At 44.0% G+C, this 23,245-nt stretch overlaps 2 protein-coding genes across 4 annotated transcripts in view; one reads left to right on the forward strand and one right to left on the reverse strand.

Annotated features, from left to right (window-relative positions):
- Positions 1-23,245, reverse strand: part of APIP (APAF1 interacting protein) — a 529,312-nt gene that overhangs the window by 6,165 nt on the left and 499,902 nt on the right. The gene's annotated exons all lie outside the window — the stretch shown is intronic.
- C6H11orf24 (chromosome 6 C11orf24 homolog) lies at positions 1,717-22,550 on the forward strand. Of its 3 annotated transcripts, XM_066321021.1 has the most exons (6): positions 1,717-1,871; positions 2,681-2,803; positions 6,240-6,336; positions 18,205-18,443; positions 19,471-19,587; positions 20,746-22,550. In XM_066321021.1, exons 4-6 carry the CDS (start codon positions 18,287-18,289, stop codon positions 21,897-21,899), a joined length of 1,428 nt encoding a protein of 475 aa, XP_066177118.1. In that variant the 5' UTR covers positions 1,717-1,871; positions 2,681-2,803; positions 6,240-6,336; positions 18,205-18,286; the 3' UTR covers positions 21,900-22,550. The 3 variants fall into 3 exon arrangements, with proteins under 3 accessions (XP_066177118.1, XP_066177120.1, XP_066177121.1); XM_066321023.1 differs by lacking the exon at positions 6,240-6,336; XM_066321024.1 differs by lacking the exons at positions 1,717-1,871; positions 6,240-6,336 and adding an exon at positions 1,960-2,100.

Raw genomic sequence — 23,245 nt, forward strand, 5'->3', positions numbered from 1 at the left:
GTCCCCCTCCCCCCTTCAACTGTCTCTCCTAATTTTCTTACTTTGCAGAGCTTCCTTCTCCCTTCCTCCTCCTTTGGAAAGGAGGGAATATTTCAGTAAATGCTGATATCCTATATGAATGATGGAATGATAGATCTATACAATGTATACAGACAGACATGCTTTAAATTGACTGCTTAATGTAGGGTGCTGGCCAACTTTGCATTATGTCTATTTTTAATTAACTGATGGACCAGGGTTTCAGCTCCTCCGCCTCCTCCTCCTCACTGCTCATTCTGAAAAGAAAATTTTTGTGTTCTAAAATTACATTGGGATGTGTGAATGATTTTGGCATCACTTTCATCTACAGCCATATTAGCAGTAGCAGACAAATCCATACATGACTTGAAGAAACAAGGATTCCTTCCTCACCTGTTTAATGGTACAGTTAATATGTGAAGCATCTCACAGTCTGGACTGTGTCTGTGTGTGCACAAGGCTGGTTTCTGCATGGTTTTTTTGATGACTCTTTTTTCATAGCACCACATAATGGTTTCAGTTGGAAGAGATCTTAAAGATCATCCAGTTCCAACCCATCTGTCATGGATGGGACACGTCCCACTAGACCAGGTTGCTCAGGCTCCATCCAGCCTGGCCTTGAACACCGCCAGGGATGGGGCATCCACAGCTTTTCTGGGAGAACTGATGCAGTGACCCACCACCCCCACAGTAAAGAACTTCTTCCAGTGTCTAATGCTTCTCTTCTTTGGGGAATCTGGAAATAACCCAAAGGAGCTGAATTCAGGAGACAGTGTGCTTGCACAAAAATGGGCACCCATGGTTTCTTGAAGTCCTTCAACTGATGCCATTTCTCGGAGCCAGCTCTACACTTCAGAGTGCAGCTCAGGTATTTGCATATACACGAGCAGTACATGGTATATAAAATATTCAAGGCTCTGTTGCTGGTAAGGTTTGCACCAAGCAGCTGGGGGCTGACGACGTGCAAACTTTTTCCATAAGCATCGGCACTCAAACCAACAGAACAATCGCTGAAGAGCTGATTTCTGGTCTTTGGTTTGGTATTTATTTCCGCAGCATTCTCTGTTAAAGCAATGCTGTGGGCAGTGGACTGGCACGTCCAGTAAAGCAAAGATTTACACAGTGTAGGGGTTATATGAGAACACTTATGTCTGGATTATGGTAGAATGTGTGTTTCTCATAATCCGGGATAGCAAGACGCTGTTAGTCAGTACACCCATCTATTTTTTTTTTTTTTTTTTTTCCTGCTGGGTGGTGATAATGAACCATGGAATAATTTAGGTTGGAAGGGGCTTTAAAGCTCATCCAGCACCAGCCCCGCGGCCACGGGCAGGGACACCTCCCACTAGCGCAGGCTGCTCAGAGCCGCGTCCAGCGGCACGGCCCGCAGCCGGTGACGCCGGAGCTCGCGCGGCGGAAAACCCAGGAGGAGAAGGGAAACAGCCTTGAGTGAGCACAGCTGTGGCTGCTGTGCCCTAGACAGAACTGCGGGGACCCACGTACTTCACCCCCACCGCCCGTGGGTGCCGGGCCGCGGTGTCTCGTCACTTCCGCGGGCAGCGCCCGCCCTCTGCCCCCGGGCCCTTTCCGGGCCCTTTCCGGGGCCAGCGCCGGGGGCGGGGCCGGGGCGGGGCCCGAGCGGGAGGGGCGGGGCCGGAGGAGGCGGCCCAATGGGGACGCGGGCGGGGCGGGGCTCGGCCGTGGCATGTGGCGGGGCCGCGGGGCTCCGGCGTTCCTTCCCTTCTGTTCCCGGGGCGCTTCCCTGCCTTTCCCTGCCCGCGGGGGCCGCGCCAGCGCCGGCCGAGCGCCGCTCCCGCCTCGGGGCCGCGTCCTGCCGCGGGCCCCGCCACGTCGTGAGTTGCGGGCGGGCGGTGACTGGGCCTGAGGGAGCGCGGGCGGGAGGACGCGGTGCCGGGCGAGCGGCCGTGCCGGGGGCTCCGGGGGGCGCGGAGCCCGGGCGGGTGCGGCGGGCCAGGGGAGCCGCGGTCCGCGAGATGGCAGCGGCGGCTGGGCAGCCGTTCCCGTGAACCGCCACATGAGTTGCGAGTACATTTGTGGCACGAGTTGCGAATAAATTTTGCAGTAAGTTGCAGCCCTGCCCCCGCAGCAGCGGAGGGAGCGGTGGCTGTGCTCCCCTGCGGTCTGTGAACGCTCGGGGATGGTTTTGTCTGCGGGGAGGCGGGAGCGGGGAGAACTGGGTTTCATTGCGGGGAGGAGGTGATTGACTCAGCAGCTAAACTCACCGCCGAGTGAAACATTTTTAGGCCCTATGGACCACCTCAAGGATCCGGTGTCTGTAGTAGTCGCCACCCTTAGGCATGGCATCACTGATATGTAAATCTATCGTGTGTCTGAATAAATAATGTTACATGTGTGCAAGTGAGGTTACGCTGCTAAGTGGCATCCTGTGGTATCACACTGAAATCTTGTTCAGTTTATCCTACCTTAAGCCAAGGTTTTCAGAAGGTTTAACTGTACCCTGGGCAGTGTTAGCAAGGTGTCAGGTGGAGTCCAGGAAATGGCAGGAAGAGTAAATACCGTTCTTTGACCAAGCTCTCAAACACGGCATTTTGTGGGGATATCCTATTGCAGTGAATCTTCATCTGGTGGATTCAGCAAATCCTTTAACTTTCCCCTCTGTCTCCCAAACTTTGTTTTCTAGGATTGGCAGAGAAAACTCCTGTCGCAGGATCGCGTCAAGTAATGTGCCTTGATGTCCTACATGTTAGCTGACTGAATCTCTGCCAGACTTGGTCATGCAACACCACTGCTCTTTCCTGATAAAGTGAGTTATCTGACCGCTTACTGAAGGGACAAACCCTAGAAATCCTCCCCACCTTAAGATAGATTGCAGTGCAGTTTTGATGAAGATTGTAAACTTGCTGATAAGTGAACATTTGGTGCCCTTTAGTCCTCAGAGGGTTTGCGACTGAACAAAGTAGCTTTGGAAACTGGACTATAGGATGCAGGTTGATGCAATGTTTTTGTCTCAAAAGTACATGTATTTTTGTGTTATTCTAATCTATCTACCATAATCAACCACTACCATGTATGTTAATGCAGTCTGTTTTGTGGCAATGGATAATTTTGAAAGAATCCATAAATTTTTATTAGCTTTTGTGTCTGTAGTAGATTTGTGCATGTGCTGTGCATGTTTGCTGCTTGGATCTGGCTTTCATGTATATATAATGCATATATGCACACATATATTATTTTAGTATTTTTGGGGAAGAAATTCCAGGCTACATGGCTCTTAATGTGCTGGTGAGGGCATCTTTGTTTTTTGTTTTTATTGCAAAGTTCCTGCTGGATTTATAAACCTGTCTGCCAGGAAACAGACTATGCATCTGGTTATCTATTATTGAAATTCTTATTGGCACATCCACACAATCTGAAGCCTCTGCCTTCTCAGGGAAGTCTCCTGGCACAGGTTTTTTGAAGGCTATGGGAGTAATTTGCAAGCAAAATTTCAAGCTTTGGTGATGAAAAACTTCAATGCTGAAGACCTGATGATGTATTTAAAATGTCTGCATGCATACCCTGGATTACAGGAAAGGTACTAGCAGACTTTTCACTCGTATGTTACTGGCTAAATTTTCAAGGGAAAATGTTGCAGGGACATTAGGGAATGGAGATATTTGTGCATGGGAAAGCTGGAGGAAAAAGTCAATTCACCAGGTCTTGCAGGTAGTTCTTCAGCTGCTATGCATTGCAGAGCAATGACAACCCACACCAGCTGGCCATTTGTCCTTGTTTCCCTTGGGATGGGATGCTTTTCTGAAGAAGTCTTTATCTATGTATGCAGCTGGTTCAAAGTTCATTTGTGAGGTACATGAGATACCCTTCCCACCCCTATCCAGCACAGTAATTGTTGGATGAAACTCCATGGGTTGTGCTGAATCAGCCAGACAAGATGATCTTTATGACTTTTTTTTCCTCCTACTCTTAAAAGGACTGAGAGGGCAGTGTCCCTGCTGTGTGTGCTGTTGCTGGATGCCATCTGACGCTGTGTGCTCTGGCTCAGCAAAGTTGGTTCCCTTCCCAGCTTTCAGCCTGTTCTGCAGGTGTAATCCTTTGTCATACCCCACATGTCAATGACACCCAGTCTGTCTGGGTGTGGAAAAGGCTCCCAGAGGGCTGTTGGCTTTGTTGATAGCCGAGAAGTCCTGTGAAATAAACTGCTGTTCAGCCCTCTCTTGCTTGATGGTAGCAAGCATTTGATGTGTTCATTCCTCCAGTCATTTCTGGTTCCCTTCCTACAGCTTAGACTGGGGGTGTTGGTGAAGGAGTTGTGAGTTGGCAGCTGGAGTCTAAGGATGCTTCTGGCACTGCAGGGACAGTGACAGTGCTGAAAATTAGTGCAGGCAGGACATGGTTGTGCATTTTGGGTTCACAGCTCCTCCAGCTTTTGACTGCTGGCAACCCAGGAGAGTCCCCATGCAGGTAGGGTGCTCGGAGCGCTGGCAGCAATTCATTCAGGGAAGAAGAGCTGCTCTCTGCCATGGTATGGAGACTCCCTTCTTGAAGGATGTCTGCAGGGACATTCCTGCATGTTCCTGTGAACAACTTATCCAATGAAACTAACAAGAACTGCAGAAGTGGACTCTAATGCTCAGTGGAACCACATGATTGTCTTGCTGGTGTGTAAAGTAGCACTTGGCTGCTTGCTGTTTTGCTGTCTGGCTTGCTCATTTCTGTAGGTGAAAAGCTTGCATTTAGCTGAGGGCTCTGCTTTGCTGCTCTTGTCATTTCACTGGAGTGAGGTTTCCTCGGGGCAGTTTTGAATGCCCGTCACCATGGGTGCCAAAATGACTGACAGTCTTCCATTTCCTTTGCTGGCTTTGTTTTTCTTTGCTGTTCTGGGCACAGCCTCCTCAAGGCTCAGATCTTGGGTTTTAGTGCTGAGAGGTAGGCGTGCTGCTGCACTGGCACCAAGGTGGTGCTGTGTAGTGCTCTCGGAGTGGATGGGACTGAAACCATGTCTCCAGTGGTGGCTTTGCCGTGGTGGGAAGGCTGATCTTTGAACACCCTTTGCAGAATGTGAGGTCTCTGGAATGACAGTGTGTGGGTCTGGATTCTTCATCATGTCCTTTCCTCCTGTTTCACATAACTTGTCAACCATTTGGAAAGCACGCTGGGTGCTTCTTTGGTTGGTTGTTTTCTTGCAGGATGATTTGCTGTGAAGAAGGGAACAGAGGGCAGAGAGCCAGGGATATGGGTACTTGTTTATTTGCAGCCAGCTGGATTGTCCCCCAGGGTGGCAGGACCCACAGTCCGTGTGTATATCTTGCAGCTGCTTGAGGAACCAGTTGGTCCCCCATTCGAGCAGGAAATTTAGCCTCTGCTGGCAGTATGGGTTGCAGGGGTGTGCCTGGATTATCTCTGTGCATCACCACGGCTCCTGGCTCTTTTGCTTGGAGAGACTCAGGAGGGCTGTGTCCCCTAAAGGACAACTAAATTGTGCTCTGCAGATATGGCCATGGGGTGTCCAAGCCCCCGTAGCTATCTCTGTTATTCCCCAAGTACACAGAGAGGGAGGGGGAGGTTGTCTGTGTACAAGAACCTTTTAATTAACTTCTTGAGATATTCAGCAAGTCCCCTTCACTGCTTCTGCTAACAATGACTGTCCAGGAGAGCAGAGATTGCCTTCCCTGGCTCCACCTGACTCTGACTTTGTGCCAAACCCAGAGAACTACTTATGCAATTGTCCAGCAAAACATGTCAGTCTATATTTCTCTTGAGTTCGGGTGTCCCAGTTACAGATTTTTATTAAAAAAAAAAAAAAAGGTGGAGGAGAGTAGCTGGTACAATTTGTGTTGAATTTTACATGTATGTTTGTGTTGGATTTATATTTGTTTGGCTTGAGGAGACTTTGCAGCACTTTAACTAAATCTGGTTTTAAATCCATTTAAGTTCAACTCCTACTACAACCAGTGTGTGGAGACCAGGATGAAATCTCATTAATTTTAATAGGATTAAGCATGTTCTTTTGCTGAGTCGTCTTCTTTTCTTTTCTTTTTTTTTTTTTTTTTTTTTTTTTTTTTTTTTTTTTTTTTTTTTTTTTTTTTTTTTTTTTTTTTTTTTTTTCCTCCTCTGTATAGAAAGCAGGATAAACCTTTCCACTCTTCCACCTCTTTGTAAAAATGCTTTGACAGTCTCACAGAAATGTCCCTCTGGTTGCATACAATAACATTTTTCAAATTTTTTCCCTATGCTTTCAGCTGTAGTCCTACTGTATCCAGGCTTTTATTGGCTTTTGCTTTCCCTAAAGGCGCAATAATTCCTGACAGCAAGAAAACAGTTACAAGTGTTTGCATGGTAAGTTTCTACACTCAAAATCATTAATTTTTGCTTTAAGATTTTCTGGATAGATTTGAAACTGCTGTGAAACAAGCCAATTAGTACAGGGAAACTCTGTAGAAGTCAGCAGGAACTGAGCATGTGCATATTGGTGAGGGCAAAATTAATATCTGTTCACCAACCAGGAATAAACTAGAGAACAGGAAATAAAGGCAGAAGTGGTCTGAATACAAAGTGGTTGACGCTTGTTACAAACATTGCAGCCATTAACTGGAGAGGAGACTGCTTCATGCATTTGTGTAATCTCTTTACTTCCACATTTCTCAGCATACATCATGTCCTGAATATCAATATTGATACAGGAATTTGATTTGTTTGTAATTTATGTTATAGGAACACTCCTCTTCCCTCTCTCCATCTGAAAAGACAAATCCCTCAGCAGGTATTTCTGGATGTTCCTGAGATGCTCCTAATGACACACTTACTATGTATGTGCTTTCATAGGAGAAGCTGGCTGTCTTGTGGCTGTGTACTAAACTGTATTTCAAGAGACTGGATTTTTGTTTTCACTCCCATCTCTGACCAGTTCCTCCTATAGCTATACAGAAATGACTCAGTCTTCACACCCCGTTTCCCACCCTTTGAGATAAGGGAGGGTTGATCTCTCTTGCCTCTGCTCTGCTCCTTTGAACTGATGCCCTGGTGTGCTGTGGACCTAACCCATATTACAAAGGTTGGACTGGTGTTTTTGTGTCAGCAAAACTCCTCTCTGCCATTAATCCTTTTGATGAAACTTTACATCATCAGTGTGTTGTCTTGCTGGCAGTAGAATCTAGATTGAAATTCCTGTATCTAATTAAAAAAGGAGAATGTGGTGAGGAAGAAAGCTTTCTGGTTTTTGGTTTTTTTTCCCCATAAGATAAGCAGAGATCAGCTTATTAAGGGGGGTTAAGAATGAGGATTTCTGAGAGGTGAAATGAAATCACTGAGAAATGCCCAGTGTAATCTTGAAATTCTCTGTGTAAGCAAAAAGCATTTATTCCCATCATAAAAGGGTTAGGTTTGGAAGGGACCTTAAATATCTTTGAGTTTCCAAACCCCCCTGCCACAGGCAGAGATGATCAGATTGCTCAGGGCTTCTTCCAACCTGGCCTTGAATACTTTCAGGGAAGGGGTATCTACAGCTTCTCTGAGCAATCTGTACCACTGCCTCACCACCCTCACAGTGAAGGACTTATTCTTAGCATCTTATCTAAATCTCTCCTCGTCTTATCGCTGTCTTCCTCTGTAAAATGTCCATCTTCCTCTTTCTTATATGCTCCCTTTAACTGCTGAAAGACCACAATGAGATCTCCCCAGAATCTTGTCTTCTCCAGCCTGAACAACCCCAACTCTCTCAGCCTCTCTTCATAGGAGAGGTGCTGGACACAGCACTCCAGGTGGACTACTCACCAGAGAAGAGTAAAGAGGCAGAATTCCCTCCCCTGACTTACTGGCCACACTGCTCTTGATGCAGCCCAGGCTTTCTGGGCTTCAAGTGTGCATTGCTAAGACAGAAATTATATCTTCATCTAGGATTTTTTTTTAAGGGATTGCCAGCAGTTTATATTTGCATTGTGGAAGTGGCAGGACCCGTTGTTCTGGCTGTAGTGACCATCTCTGAGGTGGCTGGAGTGCTGTGGCTGAAATGCATCACTGACTGTCTGGGATATCCCTGATTCCAGTGGGCACATTTTGGGTAGTGAAGCCAGCAAGGGAATGCAATGTCATGAGCCTGCCAGTGGCTACACAACTTACTCTCACATATCAAGTTAAAACATGGGCTTTGTGTGAGTGAATTACTGCCTAAGACAGATATGCTGATGTGGAAACAGCTGATAATGTTCTGCAGGGACACTTGCTTGAGTTTGAGAAGCACGTGGCCTGGTCTGAGCCCTAATGCAGATGGCTTTTCTTACCAGCTGACTTGGTAAGCAAAAGCAGGAATTGTGTTTGTTTGCTGTTTAGCAAATAGCTTTTGACTGAATCCCATGTATTTGTACATTCCTGCTTTTCTGTCCATTGCAAAGGTTGCAAGGATTTCTAGGCTTTGAAAATCTTGTAATGCATAGAAGCTGGCTATATGTTGATGCAATGAAATGTGTAAATTAACAGCTGTAGCAAAAGTGGATTTCCAGTGCTGATGATCCACCCTCTTAAGGAATATCTGAATGAAAGAGGTTAAAAATAAAGTAAAAACAGAAAATGCTGATGAGCTGGGGGATTTTGGTTGCCCCTTTTTTTTTTTTTTTTCCTGAAGGTTTTGGCAATATTTGTAAGCAGTTCTTTCTGGGTGGTATGTTCTGCACTTGGTCTTTGACCTCTCTGAAAGTGGAAACAGATGTAAAGCAAACCATGGAGTAGGCAACCTGTCCCCTGGGAACTGACTGAAAACAAACCCCTCTACTGAATGAAATCTTAAGTTATTACATGTCTTGGGACAAATTTGTTTGCAGTAAATCAGTAAGATAACACCTGCAGAGGTCCCTTCTGGAGTTAAAGTACATGCTCCAGAATTGTGAATAACAGCTGACTCAGGCATTCACATTTACAGTTGCTTCTTGGCAAGATACAGTGAATGCCATCCAGTGAACATAGAGCTGTAACACAGGATTTCATACAGAGATTGAAAATACATCACCTGCATAAAAGATGTCTGGGGGAAGGAGAGAATTTGTAAATAAACTATTTACAAATTTATTTCAGTATTTTTCTCTCATCTCCAGGAATGTTACTGCTGGAGGGAAGTGCTTTAAAAAGCCAAGACTGAAATGGTGGGCATGCAGTTTAAATGGTTAGTTTGTTTGATTTTGTTGATGTTAATATGCATCTGCATAGGTAGAGAGTTTTTGATCTTGGCCTGTAAGTGCAAGAGGGTTTGCTAAGCAAGATCCTCTTCAGGTGACTGTCAGAGAAAAAAGGCATATAAACCCCAAACTAACCCCAAAATCCTCAACACGTGATCTTCACTGCAGTGCAGTTTTTCTTCTCAGTTGTCAGCTTGGGCAGATTTACCTCACAATACAATTCCACGCAGCTGAAGTGGAAGTCCCCTTCTCCGTTACATCCTGAGATGATGCTGGTTCTAAACTGCCCAAAATGGAGAAGGAACCTGAATAAAAGACTTCTGGTCCTCTGACCCTTTGCTGTCTGGAGTTTTCTCTAATCTCTTTTGGAAACTTTCAGATCCCTGGATAATTTTAAGAAGCAAACACACTTCTCAGTAGTTGACAGTTGTGATGCCAAACGTGCGTTGTGTCACTGTGACATTCCTGACATTCTGTAGGGATGACTCTGCTGCTTATAGGGCTTGGTTTAGTACAAACTGCAGCTTTTGAGGAAAGCAGCATTGGTGCCACTTCACCTTGTGTTCTGAGGAAGTTACTGGTGGGATGTAACCCCTCTGCTTTATTACAGTTGGACAGGAGCAAGGGCAGCTGAGAGGGCAGGGGCAGGTTTATAGGTTTGAGGTCCTTACAGCCATCTAGTGGGACTCTTCAGCCTTCAAGTTGGACTTCTTGGTCTGGGCTCTAGTTCTGAGGGTCCTAAACTTTGTTTAAAGGATGAGGCTGAAGGAGCGCTGTACCTCAGTGCTGGCTGCCTGAGTTCTCACTTTTCTGCATTTATAGTCATTTCTCATTCCAGTCTTGCAGAGTCTCTAGCAGCAAACAACTTGAAACAAAAGGTATTGTTTGATAGGTAGAAGTGCACGTTAATTCAAGTGTAAATTATTTAATTCTTGGCACATCTTTTGTTTTGTATCTGATTTCATTCAATCACAGTCTGTTCCACCTGTTGATTCCTGACCTGTAATGATGTTCTGCTGATCTGATGATATTGGACAGGTTTGTGCTGGGGTACACTGGAGCTGAAGCCTTCAGAACACCAGTCAGAAGCAAGCAGTAAGAATTACTGCTCGTAGTGTGGTTTTCAAATACTTGTCCTTTCCCTTATTTTTGTTGTCCAAGCTTGGACAGCCTCTTTCAGGGAAACTCTTGGCCTAGATAATTAGTGTATGGTGAGCTCATCTTTGAACCAGGATGTAACTAGGGTATATCGTGTTGGTAGTTTGGCTTTTCTAGTTCACTGTTCCCTTCATTACAGGATTAGAGCATCTTTGGCATAAAATTAGTAGCCAGAAGTTTCTGATAGATTCAGTCTTCCTGCTGCTTTTAGGCCACAGCTTCTGGAGGAGTAAGAATAACCTCTTGGTTTTGTTACAAATTCAGGTGTTAAAATTTGAGAGAGGTTTCAACTTCGGGGATTTTTCTGTGTTTGTTGCTGTACTGCTGAGCAAAAATTGAAGACTGATACAAGCACAGAGGCATCTGAGATGGCTTCTGAAAATATCTGTATTTGTGACCCCGTCTGTCCAGTAAAATACAGAACACTTTTCACATTTATGTCTTTGGTACAAGTTAAACTTATGTTTGTGGTAGCTGTAATCTCTCTTGGTGAGCTGCTCTGCTGACTTTCTGTAGATGCCCATCACACTCAGGTGATCCCCTGGAATAGTTTTGGAGTTCTTGTTAGCCACATCAGCAGCAGACAGACAGAACTTCTCTATCGAGCTCAGAAGGATTCAGAAGAACCTGCTGCTGCCTGTGTAGTCCCTCCTCCATGAATGAGGGGCTCTGTGGTACTGGAGGACCTTTGAGGTGCTCAAACCAAGCTTATTTTACTTTGAGTTGTTAGTCAGTTTTTTGAGTATCAAGACTCAAAACTGTAATAGTTACTCTGGAATGGAAGAGAGGGAACCTGGGAGAAGGTAGGAGAGCACAGCTGCCGCCCTGTTGGTGTGTAGGAGATGAGACCCAAGAGCTGGGCTCAAGCGCTTCTGCAGATGCTGCCTTAGCAGTCCATGCGAGTAAGGAGAGGGAAGGATGTTTTTCCTCTAGGTTCTGATAACAGATAGGTTTAAATTCTTGGTGTGTGACCTGGAGACTTGCTGGCTAAGAAGAACTTGCCACAGGGAAGACCAGCAAGGATGAGGAGAGCTGCTACTGCATTTGATTCTTTCTTTGTTTGGAAAAAAATAGATTTGGCTAGGCTTTCCCACCCACCCTGCCCTGAGATTTCCACACCTTTCAAGCTGTCAAAATCACAAAGCAGGGATGCATGTGCCAACAAACTTTATTTGGTATCACTATGAGTGTATTCCTTGGGTTGGAGACTTTAGGAAGAATCTCTTCTTTGTCCTAACATGTGTATGGTGAAAACCTCCCCACGTATCATATTGCATTGAGATAAGCTGGAGTGTCTTTTGGCTGCATCTCACCTGCGAGATCTTCCGTATGAAACTACCTTTGTTTTTTAATCTGAGCTGTTTGCTTAAGTAGAGGAAAACTCCTATAATATAGGAGCCTTCAGGTAGTTTTGCTTGTGAGGATAACTGGAGGTAAAGCCACATATGTTTGGATTTTTTAAAGATTTGTGTTTATTTTCCATATTTCAGGATATGCACAAAGATCTTACTTCCTTGAAGAATGCAGAAATAGCCAAAAATGTTTCCCTTTCTTCCAGTCGTTTTAGGGTTGAGCTGGCATTCCTTTCCAATCATTGCACTGGGGTTGTGTTTTGGCTGTTTCCAAACAGCCAAAACACTGAACTTTCCCCGAGTTTCTGAGCTCCCACAGTTTTGCCTGATACTTTTGTAACAGGTGACATTTTTGCTATGTGTAACTCTGCTGAAAACCATGCACAGGCTTAAATTCCTGAGCAAAGTTGCAGAACCTCGTGTTCTGGATGGAGCTATGTCCTGTGTTTCCATTAGCCTAAAACTAGTATTTCAGCTACATGAACCTATAGAGGAGCATAATGATTTCTCAGAAATATCTGGAGTGGAAGATAGCATTTCACTGAAACTCGAATTGATCTGGATTGCCAAGAATTTGCTGACTCTGGTAAAATTCTGCAGGGCAGGAGGTGGGTGGGTTGACCAGGCTTTGGCACACTGGCACTTGCGCCAGAAGTAACATTTGGTTATTTGTACTTCAGGCTGAAGTGCTGCTCGCTAAGCCTCTGTTAGCTCCACACTTGTCAGTTTTGGCTTCAATAGCACCTCAGGCACAGTTTATTTCTGTGCCTGTGGAATGTGCTGGTTCTAGCTTCCAATGCCATGCCTCAGCAAAGCAGGAAGCACCTGCAGTGCAGAGTACCTGCTTCTGCAGGCACTTAGGGAAACCAACATGGGGAGCTTGCCTTTCACCCTTCTTGATGAACTTTGCTCTGTGTTAGTTCAAGGGCTGCAGGGCTCATGTGGGAGCCCACTGGGATGGCTCCTTTGAGGGTCTTGTTGAAAGCTGGTTAATTTGAAACACATGGTGTGAAATGCCCTGCATATGATCTCCAGCTCCCATGAGACAACAGCACTTCTGAAAGCTTCTATCTGCTTCGGGTGCAGACCAGAATAGGGAAGGTTGCAGTTGAGCCACAGTACACGTTTTTATTGCTTAAAGGTATTTTTGTTGACAGATTTATTGTTCAGTCACAGCTTTATGCAGTTAGCCTTTGGCAGCTTGCTTTTCTGTATATTAAAACTAGATTGTTTCAGATATTTCAAAACAAGGCACATTTTCATAAATCAAATAGCTGTCTGATCATTTTTCACAGAAAAATGTTTTGCTGAGTAGTACTTCTGAGCATCAAAACTGCAGCACATGGCAGTAATATGGGTGAGAAAGGATGATGGATGGGTGATGCTGCTTTAGGAGTTTTAGGCTTTAACATTTATTTCTTCAGAGGCAAAGTGAGATGGTCATGAAGCCTCAGTAGTGACAATGTGGATTGTCCTCAACTGTATAAGCTGCCTTGTGCCCTGAGGGAGGAAACAAGTGGGCAACCAAGGAACAGAGAGATCGAGATGGATAAAGATGGTAGAAACAGCTTTGCAGCTTGTCAGTAACTTTCTTGGGGAGCCAAAGGAGCTTAATGGCTCTAAAGCTGCTGTTCAGAGAAACATTTAACTTCATCTGGGCATACTCAGCTGACATTGGCTCAGCCTCATGTGCCTTGGTGTTGCCCCTTCTGTCTCCAAACCTATCTACATGTGCATCTTCAGTCTTGGAGAGAAGCTTGGGAAGTAAAATGCATCTGAGGATTGCAGTGCAAATTCCCTGTCTCCTGTATTCTTGCTTCGATTTACAACATGAGACGTGCTTGTCTTGCCTTAGCAAAATCTGGTTTAATTCTGTTTTTCTAAAGAGAGAAATGTTGCGCTTGTTTAGAGAGCTGACAGCATGTCAAGTGTTTAGCAGCAAATGCAACTGGAAAACAGGCCTTATGCCTTCTCAGTTTGATGAGAGAGTAGCATTGTTGTCTGCAAAAGGTATTCCACCCCTGTTTTTGCTGCTTTGTTGTTATACTGAAGATAGAATATTTCTTTGCAACTGTGACCTTAATTTCATACCTAGTCTATGCACACTTGTGAGTATGAATTTTGAGGCAGTATCTCCTGGCTCTTCAATGACAACTCGAAGGAGCATGTGTTGTGTTGCCCTAAATGATTTGCTTTGCACACTTTGTACCTGTGATCTCTAACACCCACATTGTCTCTTTCTGTGGTTTTTTTGGTCTAGTTCTGTCTCTCTCTTCGCCCTGGTGTAGTTACTGCATGCACCTTGCAGCTGCTTAACCAGGAACAGCTGAGGCTGGGGGGGGGGGCATGGAGGGTTATATATTCCAAGGGCTTCTCTCTGCTCTTGCAACATCCCGATCATTGTTCTTTGAAATAATGATTTTTTTTTTTTTTACTTGTATAAATTCCTTGGCTTGAAGACTGTGAGATCAGCAAGAAGCAAGGCACTCTTCTGAAACCCAGCAGGCAGTGCCCTCTGGATATGTGTGTACATTGCAAAGTCATCAGTCATTCAGTTGTTGACTCAAAGTTATTCTGGTTTGCCAGCATGCTTGTTCCCTGCAGAGTTACAGCCACAGATAACAAAAGTGAACTTTGTATTCTTCAGAGTGTAGTCTTTTCCTAGATTTTATTTGTTGCTCTCTTTTGTGGTTTGGTTTTGCTTTGAATTTCCTTGGGGATATTCTATAGGTGGAGACGGTAGTGCTTGAGTGAATTTTGGCCAAATTTCTGAAAATGACTTCTGAGGGGAACAGTAGCATTGCACTGTGTTATCTGGGCAGGGGTCAACATGTTAGTGTTAGTGTTCTGGGATGTAAGTGTGGGGGTGGGTGTTCACAGGGGTCTCTGGGTACAGGTGGAGCCTTGTGGGACTGGCTAGAAGTGTGACAGGAAGTCAGAAATACAGCTTATTTCTTGGGATAATAGAGGGCAGTTGTTAACTTGGGAAAAGTGATCTGCAAGTAATTGTAACTCCTGTTCTGGGTGAATGGAATTGGCTAAGGTGGGAGAGGCCAAAAAACCACACCTCTAGATGAAGTTTCTGATATTTAATACAGCATCCAAAACCTCATCTGTACTGCATTAAGGTATGGCTGTAACTGGTTATCCTCTCACTGGTCTTGGAAAGGAGCTGTTTGCTTGTCTGATACAGTCTGTGCATTTATTTGTCTGCTTCATGCATTCACTCTGCAGTCTGCAAATGGATTTTTATAACTGGCTAAAGGACAGTGAAAAGTGTTTTAAGCTTGTAATCTTGTCTTGAGTGCCTTAGGGGAGGTGTTGCCAGTTGGCCCCTGAGGAGACCGTGTTTAGTGAGAGGGAAAGAGAGAAATCTCTTGTGCATGAGCTTGCCATGTTCCCATGTTCCCCTAAACCAGTGCTGGCCTCATCCAGAAAGGCTGCCTTTGGAAGAGGTGGGAGTAATTTCCTGGCATTTTGTTTTGCTCTCCAGTTGTTGCAGTCAAGTGGGACCAAAGTCAGCTGTGATGGGAAGGACTTCTTGTGAATTGATGTAGTTGGGGATACAAAACATCTCTTTGCATAGGAGATGCATATTAATGCAACAGCTTCTAGCTACTGGTGTGATCATTTGATCTTGCAAATATATGTAGTTCTTGGGTTGATTGAGATTAATATTATTATTTTATTTGTCCTAAAACTGAGATTTTAATGATAATAATAATACTGATAGTATTTATTTATACCTATAATGCTGTTATATCTGCAGTTTCAAAATGCAATGCAAGTTGTTTCTTCTTTGAGGGTGGTTATTATAATTGCAAAATTATTACTAAAGGTGTTAAAAAACCTTCTGTAATGAATGTTTAGTGTTTGTATTCATTGCTGTTATTCCTTACGAGTTTATTTAAAGCAGTGTATGCATACATTATTTTACAGGTAATTCATTCTCAGGGTCACTTTTAGATTGTAAAATGATGCTCCTTATAAACCCTGGATCTCGAAAAGGGACATAAGCTGCACTCTTTAAAATGTAAAATACATTAATGATTTTTTTTCCTTTTTGTTTGTGGGTTAAGTACTGCTTTCTGAAACTCTGCCTATGAACTTCCCAACTAGTCACTTAATTTGGCACCATGTGGTGGGTTGCCCAACAGTGCTCTGAGGAGAGGTACCTGTAATGTCTTTGAGGGAACCCAATTCACTTGCTTTAAGTTGAAGGATTTGGGGTCCAAAGGAAGTCCTTGCTGTCTGCTCTAAGAAAATCTCTCATGGGCAGAATATCTAATGTTTTCCCTTGCTTTTCCCCTTGCTCCCAGTCTTATCAACTGCAGCTTTCCATGGTTAATCTACAACATATGTGACGAGTGACAGTAAGAGTGTGATAAAGACTCGGACAAACTTGTAAAAGTGCCTTGCAGTTTGGGACAGTGGGAAAAGTATTGGAAATTGGCTTGGCTGTACAACACAAGTTAGTATTGCCTGACGAGAATGTGGGACTGCTTTCCTCAGCAGCTGATGAAGCATGTTGGAAAGGTTGTGTTGGTGCTGCCCAGGTCATCTCCTGTCCTGTCCTGATTCTTTCAACTTTGCCAAGGTGCACTTGGAAGAAGTGATAAGGAAAGAACCAAGTCAGTCTGTGGTGCTGTGTTTGCACAGTGTGTAATGGGAGAGAGGCCCTGGTGGAGCTGGTGCTGGCTGGGCACTGGGCATAGTCACGGTGCATAGGACTAGATGGGGCTGCTGAGCTGCCTCTCCCTGCCAAGGCTTCTGTTGTCAGGTCAGATCTGGAAACATTTCCAGCTGCCAGGTGAGATGACGCAGGCTTGAACTTCTGCCTGCACTGAGAAACCTGCTCACACAAAGTGAGTGTGATGCTGTGTACACTCACTCCAGGGAAAAAGCTGCAGAGGGCTGCATGAGCTGAGGTCAGCAGTGCAAGGGCCCTACAGTCATTTTGGGCTTCCCATCTCTCTGGGAGAGCAGAAGATCTGAAAACGTTCCATCTATTTTCAGCAGGTAAAATAACTCTTTTTACCAGAATAAATAGTCAGGGAGGAGGCTCTTTAGTTACTCAGGGAACTTGAAGGTTGACTAGGAAAACTGAATTTGAGGCACTGCGTTTTATATCAAGTTTTGTCCCCGTCTTTAGCTCCAGTGTGAACCTGTATACTGTGTGTCCTCTGAGAAGCTTGGGATAGCTGTTTATATTTCACCCCTTTTCAGATAGGGTGGTTTTGAAGCTAAAACTCTGTTGCCCTGTTTGGGGCTTTAGGATACAGCAGAAGGAAAAATTGGTAACAAAAGTGTAATGGTACAAAGCAGCAAAATATTGTAATCTGAGTCACAGCTTACAAACAATTTTGGGGCTTTTTTTGAGGAGAAATTGCTCATAGAGTCTTAAATTCACAAGCATGGTTGAAGCTGAAGTTCTCCTGGTTGAAACAGACTTCTAGCCTGGATGGCTAAATTAGGGTCTTACGCACATCACTGAGGACTGTTAGATGCTCTTCACTGTGGTATTTATACCATTCACACATGCTGCTCATTCTGTGTTGTGAACTGCCTTTGCAGTCATCACATCCATCTCGGAGATGTCACACAAAGCTGAATCTCAACACTCTTGGAAGGCTGTCACATTTCTCTTCATAACTTCAGGATGGTGACTAAAGCTTGCCTTAGTGATGAGGAAGAGGATTGCCCCTAAAAATTACTTAGGAAAGAGGTTTACAATAGGTCTAGTTTAGACTGAACTGTTTGGAAGGTCATACAAAGCTCCAAAACCCTCTAAAACAAGAGGGTAAATCCAGATAGAAGCTATTAATGTGCTCTGATGTCTGTGGGAGCTGTTTCAGTGTCTTCAGTGATGAAAGCCCCTCCATTGGGTCAAAGTCACATGTGTGCATTAATAATGAAGGAAAGACATTATCTGTTGTTTTATGTGGTGAAATGAAGGCTTACTGTTGGTGTGCATATTCCTCAGTAACAGCTGTGTCTGTGTAAAGAAGACCTGAAATAGTGGGTTTTGCTTGTTTTCAATCAAAATTTCTTTGAGCTTTTTGTGATGAGTAGGAAAACCAAAGCAGAAATCAACCTTGCTTACTTGGTTTTGACTGGCTTGGTGTAAAGGCAGAGCCAGGGCTATAGTTCCCCTTATTATCAGTGTGCTCAAACTGGTGAAAACCCTTCTGCTGAGCCTGGGCACAACATTAAGAGTCCCAGAAGGTGTCCAAAGACATCATGTCTGTGCTGCCACATGTTTCTGGGCTTTGAGACTGACTTTGTACACATGGCTTTTGACTTAAGTTGTTCTCCACTGGGACATGAGGGAAGGAGAGCAAAGTACATTTTCCAAAGAAAGAGACTCACTGGGAAGTTGAGAAAGGTCTTTACTCCTCCTGCCTCAGCCCTTGCTTATTTGTGGAGTGTAATCATACTTGCCTGCCTTTTGTATGTTTTCATCCTGCTCATAGGGATATAAATTGTTCTTTTTCCTTTTTTTTTTTTTTTTTTTTTTTTTTTTTTATTAGGTATATTGCAGTGGATCTGAAGCTGATATAAGAGAGAATTTCTTCTGGGAAGAGAAGCTTCCCTGTAAGGCCAGCCCTGAAGATGTGGACTGCCATTGTGTTCTTCCTGCTGATTTCCATCTGTTTATGTGAACACCAGTTTTCTGTCCAGAAAGGGAGAGGAGTCCATGTAGTGCAAATAAACAGGCTTACAAGTGAAGAGCAATGCAGGCAGGCTTGTCAGAGCCCAGGTGCTTCAGGTGAGGTTCTGTCCCTTGGATGGAATTCCAGCTGCATTTCCTGCTCCTTGAAGGTCTCAGCTGCTCCTTTGACGACTTTCTTTTTTAATACCAGTTGTTTACAGGCATTTGTAGTTACAGCTTCTCTGTGTGGTGCTGAATAACTTCTGACAGCTTTAGTTAAATTGAATCCAGGACAACTGCTTCCCAGGGCCCTTCAAGCTTCCATAAGAAACAGCATGTGCTGCTGGTGTGCACTGATAGCGTGCAAACAGTGTTAGGTCACTGAATTGAAGAATGATTATTCCCTGCTGCCAGATGTTTGCAAGTGAGCAGTGCTGTTGTAGACAGCTGCACTAGAACGAGTAATCTTTGCTCCCTGGTATTTGTGTGTGTTTTCTGCCTTGGAAGGAACCACTTTGTCCTGCAACCCAGCACAGGGTTAAATGAGGGTTAAATTGAGGTAAAAGCCGTCTCACTACCTTTGAGGTGTCTCTATAAAGAATTAAACTTCTAAAAGAGTCTTTTAGTTGTCCTTACGAAGGCCCCAATCCTGTCCAGCCAGATGAGAAAGCTTGTAGTTCCTACAAAAAGCTGGTGATGCTATGGTGAAGATGAGACCTTGGCTCAGGTGGATGAGTATCTGACATTCAGATGGTTAGAAACCTAATAAAGATGCTGTTTTTACTGGTCATTAATGGTCATTTTCCTCATTAAGACATCTAGATGAATTTACATGGGTCCTAACTGTAGTGCACTTTGTTTGTCCCTTTCTGGGTGAGTGAATTGCTGTTGTCAGGATGTGCTGGTACCGGAAGACACAGGTGGGTAGGCTGCATTGGCAGTGTTGGTTTCATTGGCGTTACTTGCACTAAGGCTGAGTCAGGATCCTTTAAGGACAGACCTTCTAGATATTGTGTAGTTTGGGGTTTTTTCGGTTGTGGGGTTTTGTTTTTTTTTTTTTTTTTCATCAATTCTTTAATTTGAGGCATGAAGCAGTGTGTTTGGTATCCTGTGTGCAGCAATCCATTTTCTTTGCTGTTTTCAGGGAGCCATCACTGTAATTGGTCTGTGCCCTACCAGAATCACTGCCTCCTCCTGCAGTGTCACCAGCTGAGCGTGTGCCAGAATGCTGGAGAACAAGACATCAAAGATCTGCTTGCAGGTAAAGCCATGTTTCAGGCTTCTGAGAAATCCAGAATCCTGATTCTTTTGCTTTCAGTGCCGACATTTTAACCCTTGATAGGCTTTCAGCTGAGGAAGATGGGTTGTGAAATGCCTGAAGGGTGATTTTGTAGGTACAGTTCACTGAAATAACTTTCATTTTGTCCTAGGGACTCTGGCCCTTGCATGAGTGCATGATGTGTCTTTGAATAGTTTTTGTAACACTTACTGAGAAACAGTTTGTCTCCCTGTTGAAGACAACATTCATTCAATCCATTTGCATGCCACATGCTGTCCTAGTGAAAATAAAGGCATAACAGATGTATTTATATCTTTTTTCAGAGAAAGGAAAATGTCCTGGCATTGTTTTTCTCTCCGATTGCCAGGATTTTGTTCCAGAGTTAACAGACTGCTTCTTTAATCAGAGCAGCAATTGCTCATGGTGACTTTCCAGTGACAGGGTATTTAATTTTAATAAAGTGACACAATAACAAAATGGAGCATATTTATAATTGGGAAATCAATCGTCTAAAGTTTGTTTCAAGAGTTCACTGTACCCGAGTTTAAAAACACGAATTTGCTCATGGTTCTTTTGGGTTGACAAAGGTTTCTCTGCAATGGTACAACTGGACTTGTGATAAGCAGATGGGATTTATGTCACTGTAAATCTAGCTCATTTAGTTGTGAAGGAAATTATCCTGATGGATGAAGGTGTAAGTAGAAATTTCTGCTCAGTTTTGACAAGTGAAAATTATGAATCTAGGCACAAAGGCTTTGTCGATGATGTGTAACTTTGAAAGCATGAGTTGTCTTCTCAGGAGCTGACATTTGTAAGGCTGCTCCTGTTGATACTGTGCTTCTGCATTGTAGCTCTCTACTTTATTATTCCCCTTTGTGAAATTAATTCTTCCCTGGTTGGGCAAATACTAGAGGTTTGTGGCAGAAAAAAACAAACCAAAAAGCCTCAAAGGGATTATGTGCAATAAAGACAGGGGGGTCTTGAGTTTTCATGTTCTTGCTGAATTCAGGACTGATTTATTCCACTTGTACTGTGTGTACTGCAGAATGTGTTCTGGTTTGCATGTTGGGGGGTTGAGGTTAGATTTGAGCTTGAGAGTTTTTTATTCTTACAAAAGTAATTTGTTTTGTCTTTTGGAAGGAATTGTCAGCGGCAGATGGGAAACAGCCCTATTTCACCACCAGAGCCATCCGCAGAAAACAGAGAGGGTGTTGAGTGCACGGATTGACCAACACAGTATGGAAAACAACTTTTCTCTAACTGCTCAGACTCACAATATTCATTTGAGGCATTTGTCTGAGGTTGAGAAGAGAGATATCTCAGCTAGAAAATCAAGAAACTCAATTGCAGGCAATGATACCGCCACTACCCCTGCCATAACAACAACAAACATTACAAATGCAACTTTCTCTACCACTTATGAAACAACTGCCAAAGCCTCAAACACCTCTGGAGGTTCTGATACCTCTACTGAAGCCATGTCGTCTTCTGCCTTTACTCCCCTTCAAAGTACCATCTCTACTTCCACTTCCAAGCATGTCACCCAGATGGTGACCACCAGCCATAAATCAGGAAATAGTAGCTCTGTCTCAGTATCACCCTCACCTTCTGCTCCCCTCACTGTTGCTTCTGAAGCAGGTGCCCAAGCACAGCTGCCTAGGCCAGGTACCAGCAGCCCCAGTGCCCCGCCCTCTGACAGTCCCACCACTGCTGGAGCTGACCTGAAGGGGCTGAACACAACACTGAACACAACACTGATCACCTCCATCCCGCAGGATGCAGAAACACCTTCCAACGCTTCCATGGCACCCATCCCAACAGAGAGTTCTCACTCCAGGAATCCAGGGAATGCTAGCACATTGCCAGATCTAATGCCAGAAGCAAATACAACCACAGCATCCTTGAATGAATCAACTTCTTCTTTGGGCTCTACAAGAGGTGCCATGGTATCAACTATAGCCCCTACAGTAAAAACTACGACTGAACATGGGATAAAGTCAATATCTGATATCTTTTCAACAACCGTGGCTCCAACAGATGCAGCCAAAACAACATCTTCGGGCCTCACAGAAACTCAGGACACAGACAATGAGTATCTTCTTATTGCTGCCGAGCCGCTGACTCAGTACTTAGTGGATAAAAGTTCACTACTTGCAGTGCTTTTAGTTGGTACGTTCTTTTTCATAACCGTTCTAGTTCTTTTCCTCATGCAGGCCTATGAGAGCTACAAGAAGAAAGATTACACACAAGTGGATTACCTGATCAATGGAATGTATGTGGACTCAGAGATGTGAAGAGGTGGGGATAAATAGTGGGCAAAAGATGGAAAGGAGATTCAAAGTCTGCCCGACTTGTTTTTCCATTCTGTCGGTCTGTAACACAAACTGAAAGTGCTTCCAAATTTACTTCTAGTGCAATTGAGGAGAAATGCCATGTACTGTATTAAGAAAAAAATTAATTTTTTATTCAACTGTGCAACGGGTTGCTGTAAAACCATAAGAAAGGAATAATTTTTTTAACATTTTCATAATGTACAGTAGCTTTGGCCATTATAATTAATTTATAAACAAATCTAACAAGGTGTAAGTTGCCATCCTCTGAAAACGCTGTAGCGCTTTTCAGCTGTTGACAGTGCAGGTTGTGTTTTATTTGTTTCACATGTGCTCCTCTGAAAACAGAGCAAAGGATGCTGTCACCTTTTGTGAAGTGCTCCCAAATAGTCAGATGAGAAGTGTGGAGTACTGTTGCAACAGGGGACTTTTAATCCAGTGTGTGTCATATTTCAGTGTGCTTCTTGCTTATGAAGAGGTCTGTTTACAAGGTATTGTAAACTCTGTTTACTGCTAACCCAAGGTATCTTTTCACCACGGAGTGGATTACTGTGCCTCTGCACTTAAATGATCTTATTTTTATATTCAGTTAATAAACAGGGCCCTGGAAGGGCAGATGTTGTGTTTCTCGTTTCATTGCTGTCTCTGCCAGTTCAGAAGCAAGCAAATGGGCTTTTGGGGCTTAAGTAAATTAACTCCACTTCAGTATTCCAAGTGTGGAGGTTTTGAAGACCTGGCTGAAAGCACGGACATGTCACAGAAGATACTGATCATCTTCCAGAGTACTGCTTCTATAATTTAAAACCATTATGCTGCCAGTCTCCCAGGTATGCAGACCCACTTACTGCTTATTATCTTTCATGCTTAGAGCATCAGCCTCTGTTTTGGTTTTTCTTTTGCTTTTAGGACCAGCACGGAGTTGTTAGTATTTTGGAAACTTAATTGCACATGCAGTTGCAACTTGCCTCCCTAGATCTGCAGTTGAAAGAATGTGTAGAAAACACTTGATTTTTAGGCAAATATTCTTCAGTGATTATGATGCATCCTGTTTAGATGACATGTACATTCCAATAGCAGAGTGCTGGATTGAGGTGTGTTGAGGTTTCTTTAGCTGTATTGATAGCTTGTCTCCCACTTTGAATTAGTTGGCTCTTCTTTAATCCAGCTTGCATGTAATCTTGAGTGAGAGTGATAATAAGCAAACCTCAGAATTTGAGCTGCTGAGTTTCAGTTTGATTATTTATTCAAGTTCTTGGGCTGTTCAGAATTCAGAGGCAGCCTTTACCCTGGAAGAGGCTACTTTGCAGAGG

The sequence above is a fragment of the Sylvia atricapilla genome, chromosome 6 (assembly GCF_009819655.1).
Source record: "Sylvia atricapilla isolate bSylAtr1 chromosome 6, bSylAtr1.pri, whole genome shotgun sequence".
Classification (NCBI taxonomy): Eukaryota; Metazoa; Chordata; class Aves; order Passeriformes; family Sylviidae; genus Sylvia; species Sylvia atricapilla.

Excerpts from the sequence above, each read along its gene's own strand:
- C6H11orf24 (XM_066321021.1), top strand. The coding sequence starts at position 18,287 with ATGTGGACTGCCATTGTGTTCTTCCTGCTGATTTCCATCTGTTTATGT. Across the intron at positions 18,444-19,470 it reads TCAGAGCCCAGGTGCTTCAG|GGAGCCATCACTGTAATTGG; the intron begins GTGAGGTTCTGT and ends TGCTGTTTTCAG. Across the intron at positions 19,588-20,745 it reads CATCAAAGATCTGCTTGCAG|GAATTGTCAGCGGCAGATGG; the intron begins GTAAAGCCATGT and ends GTCTTTTGGAAG.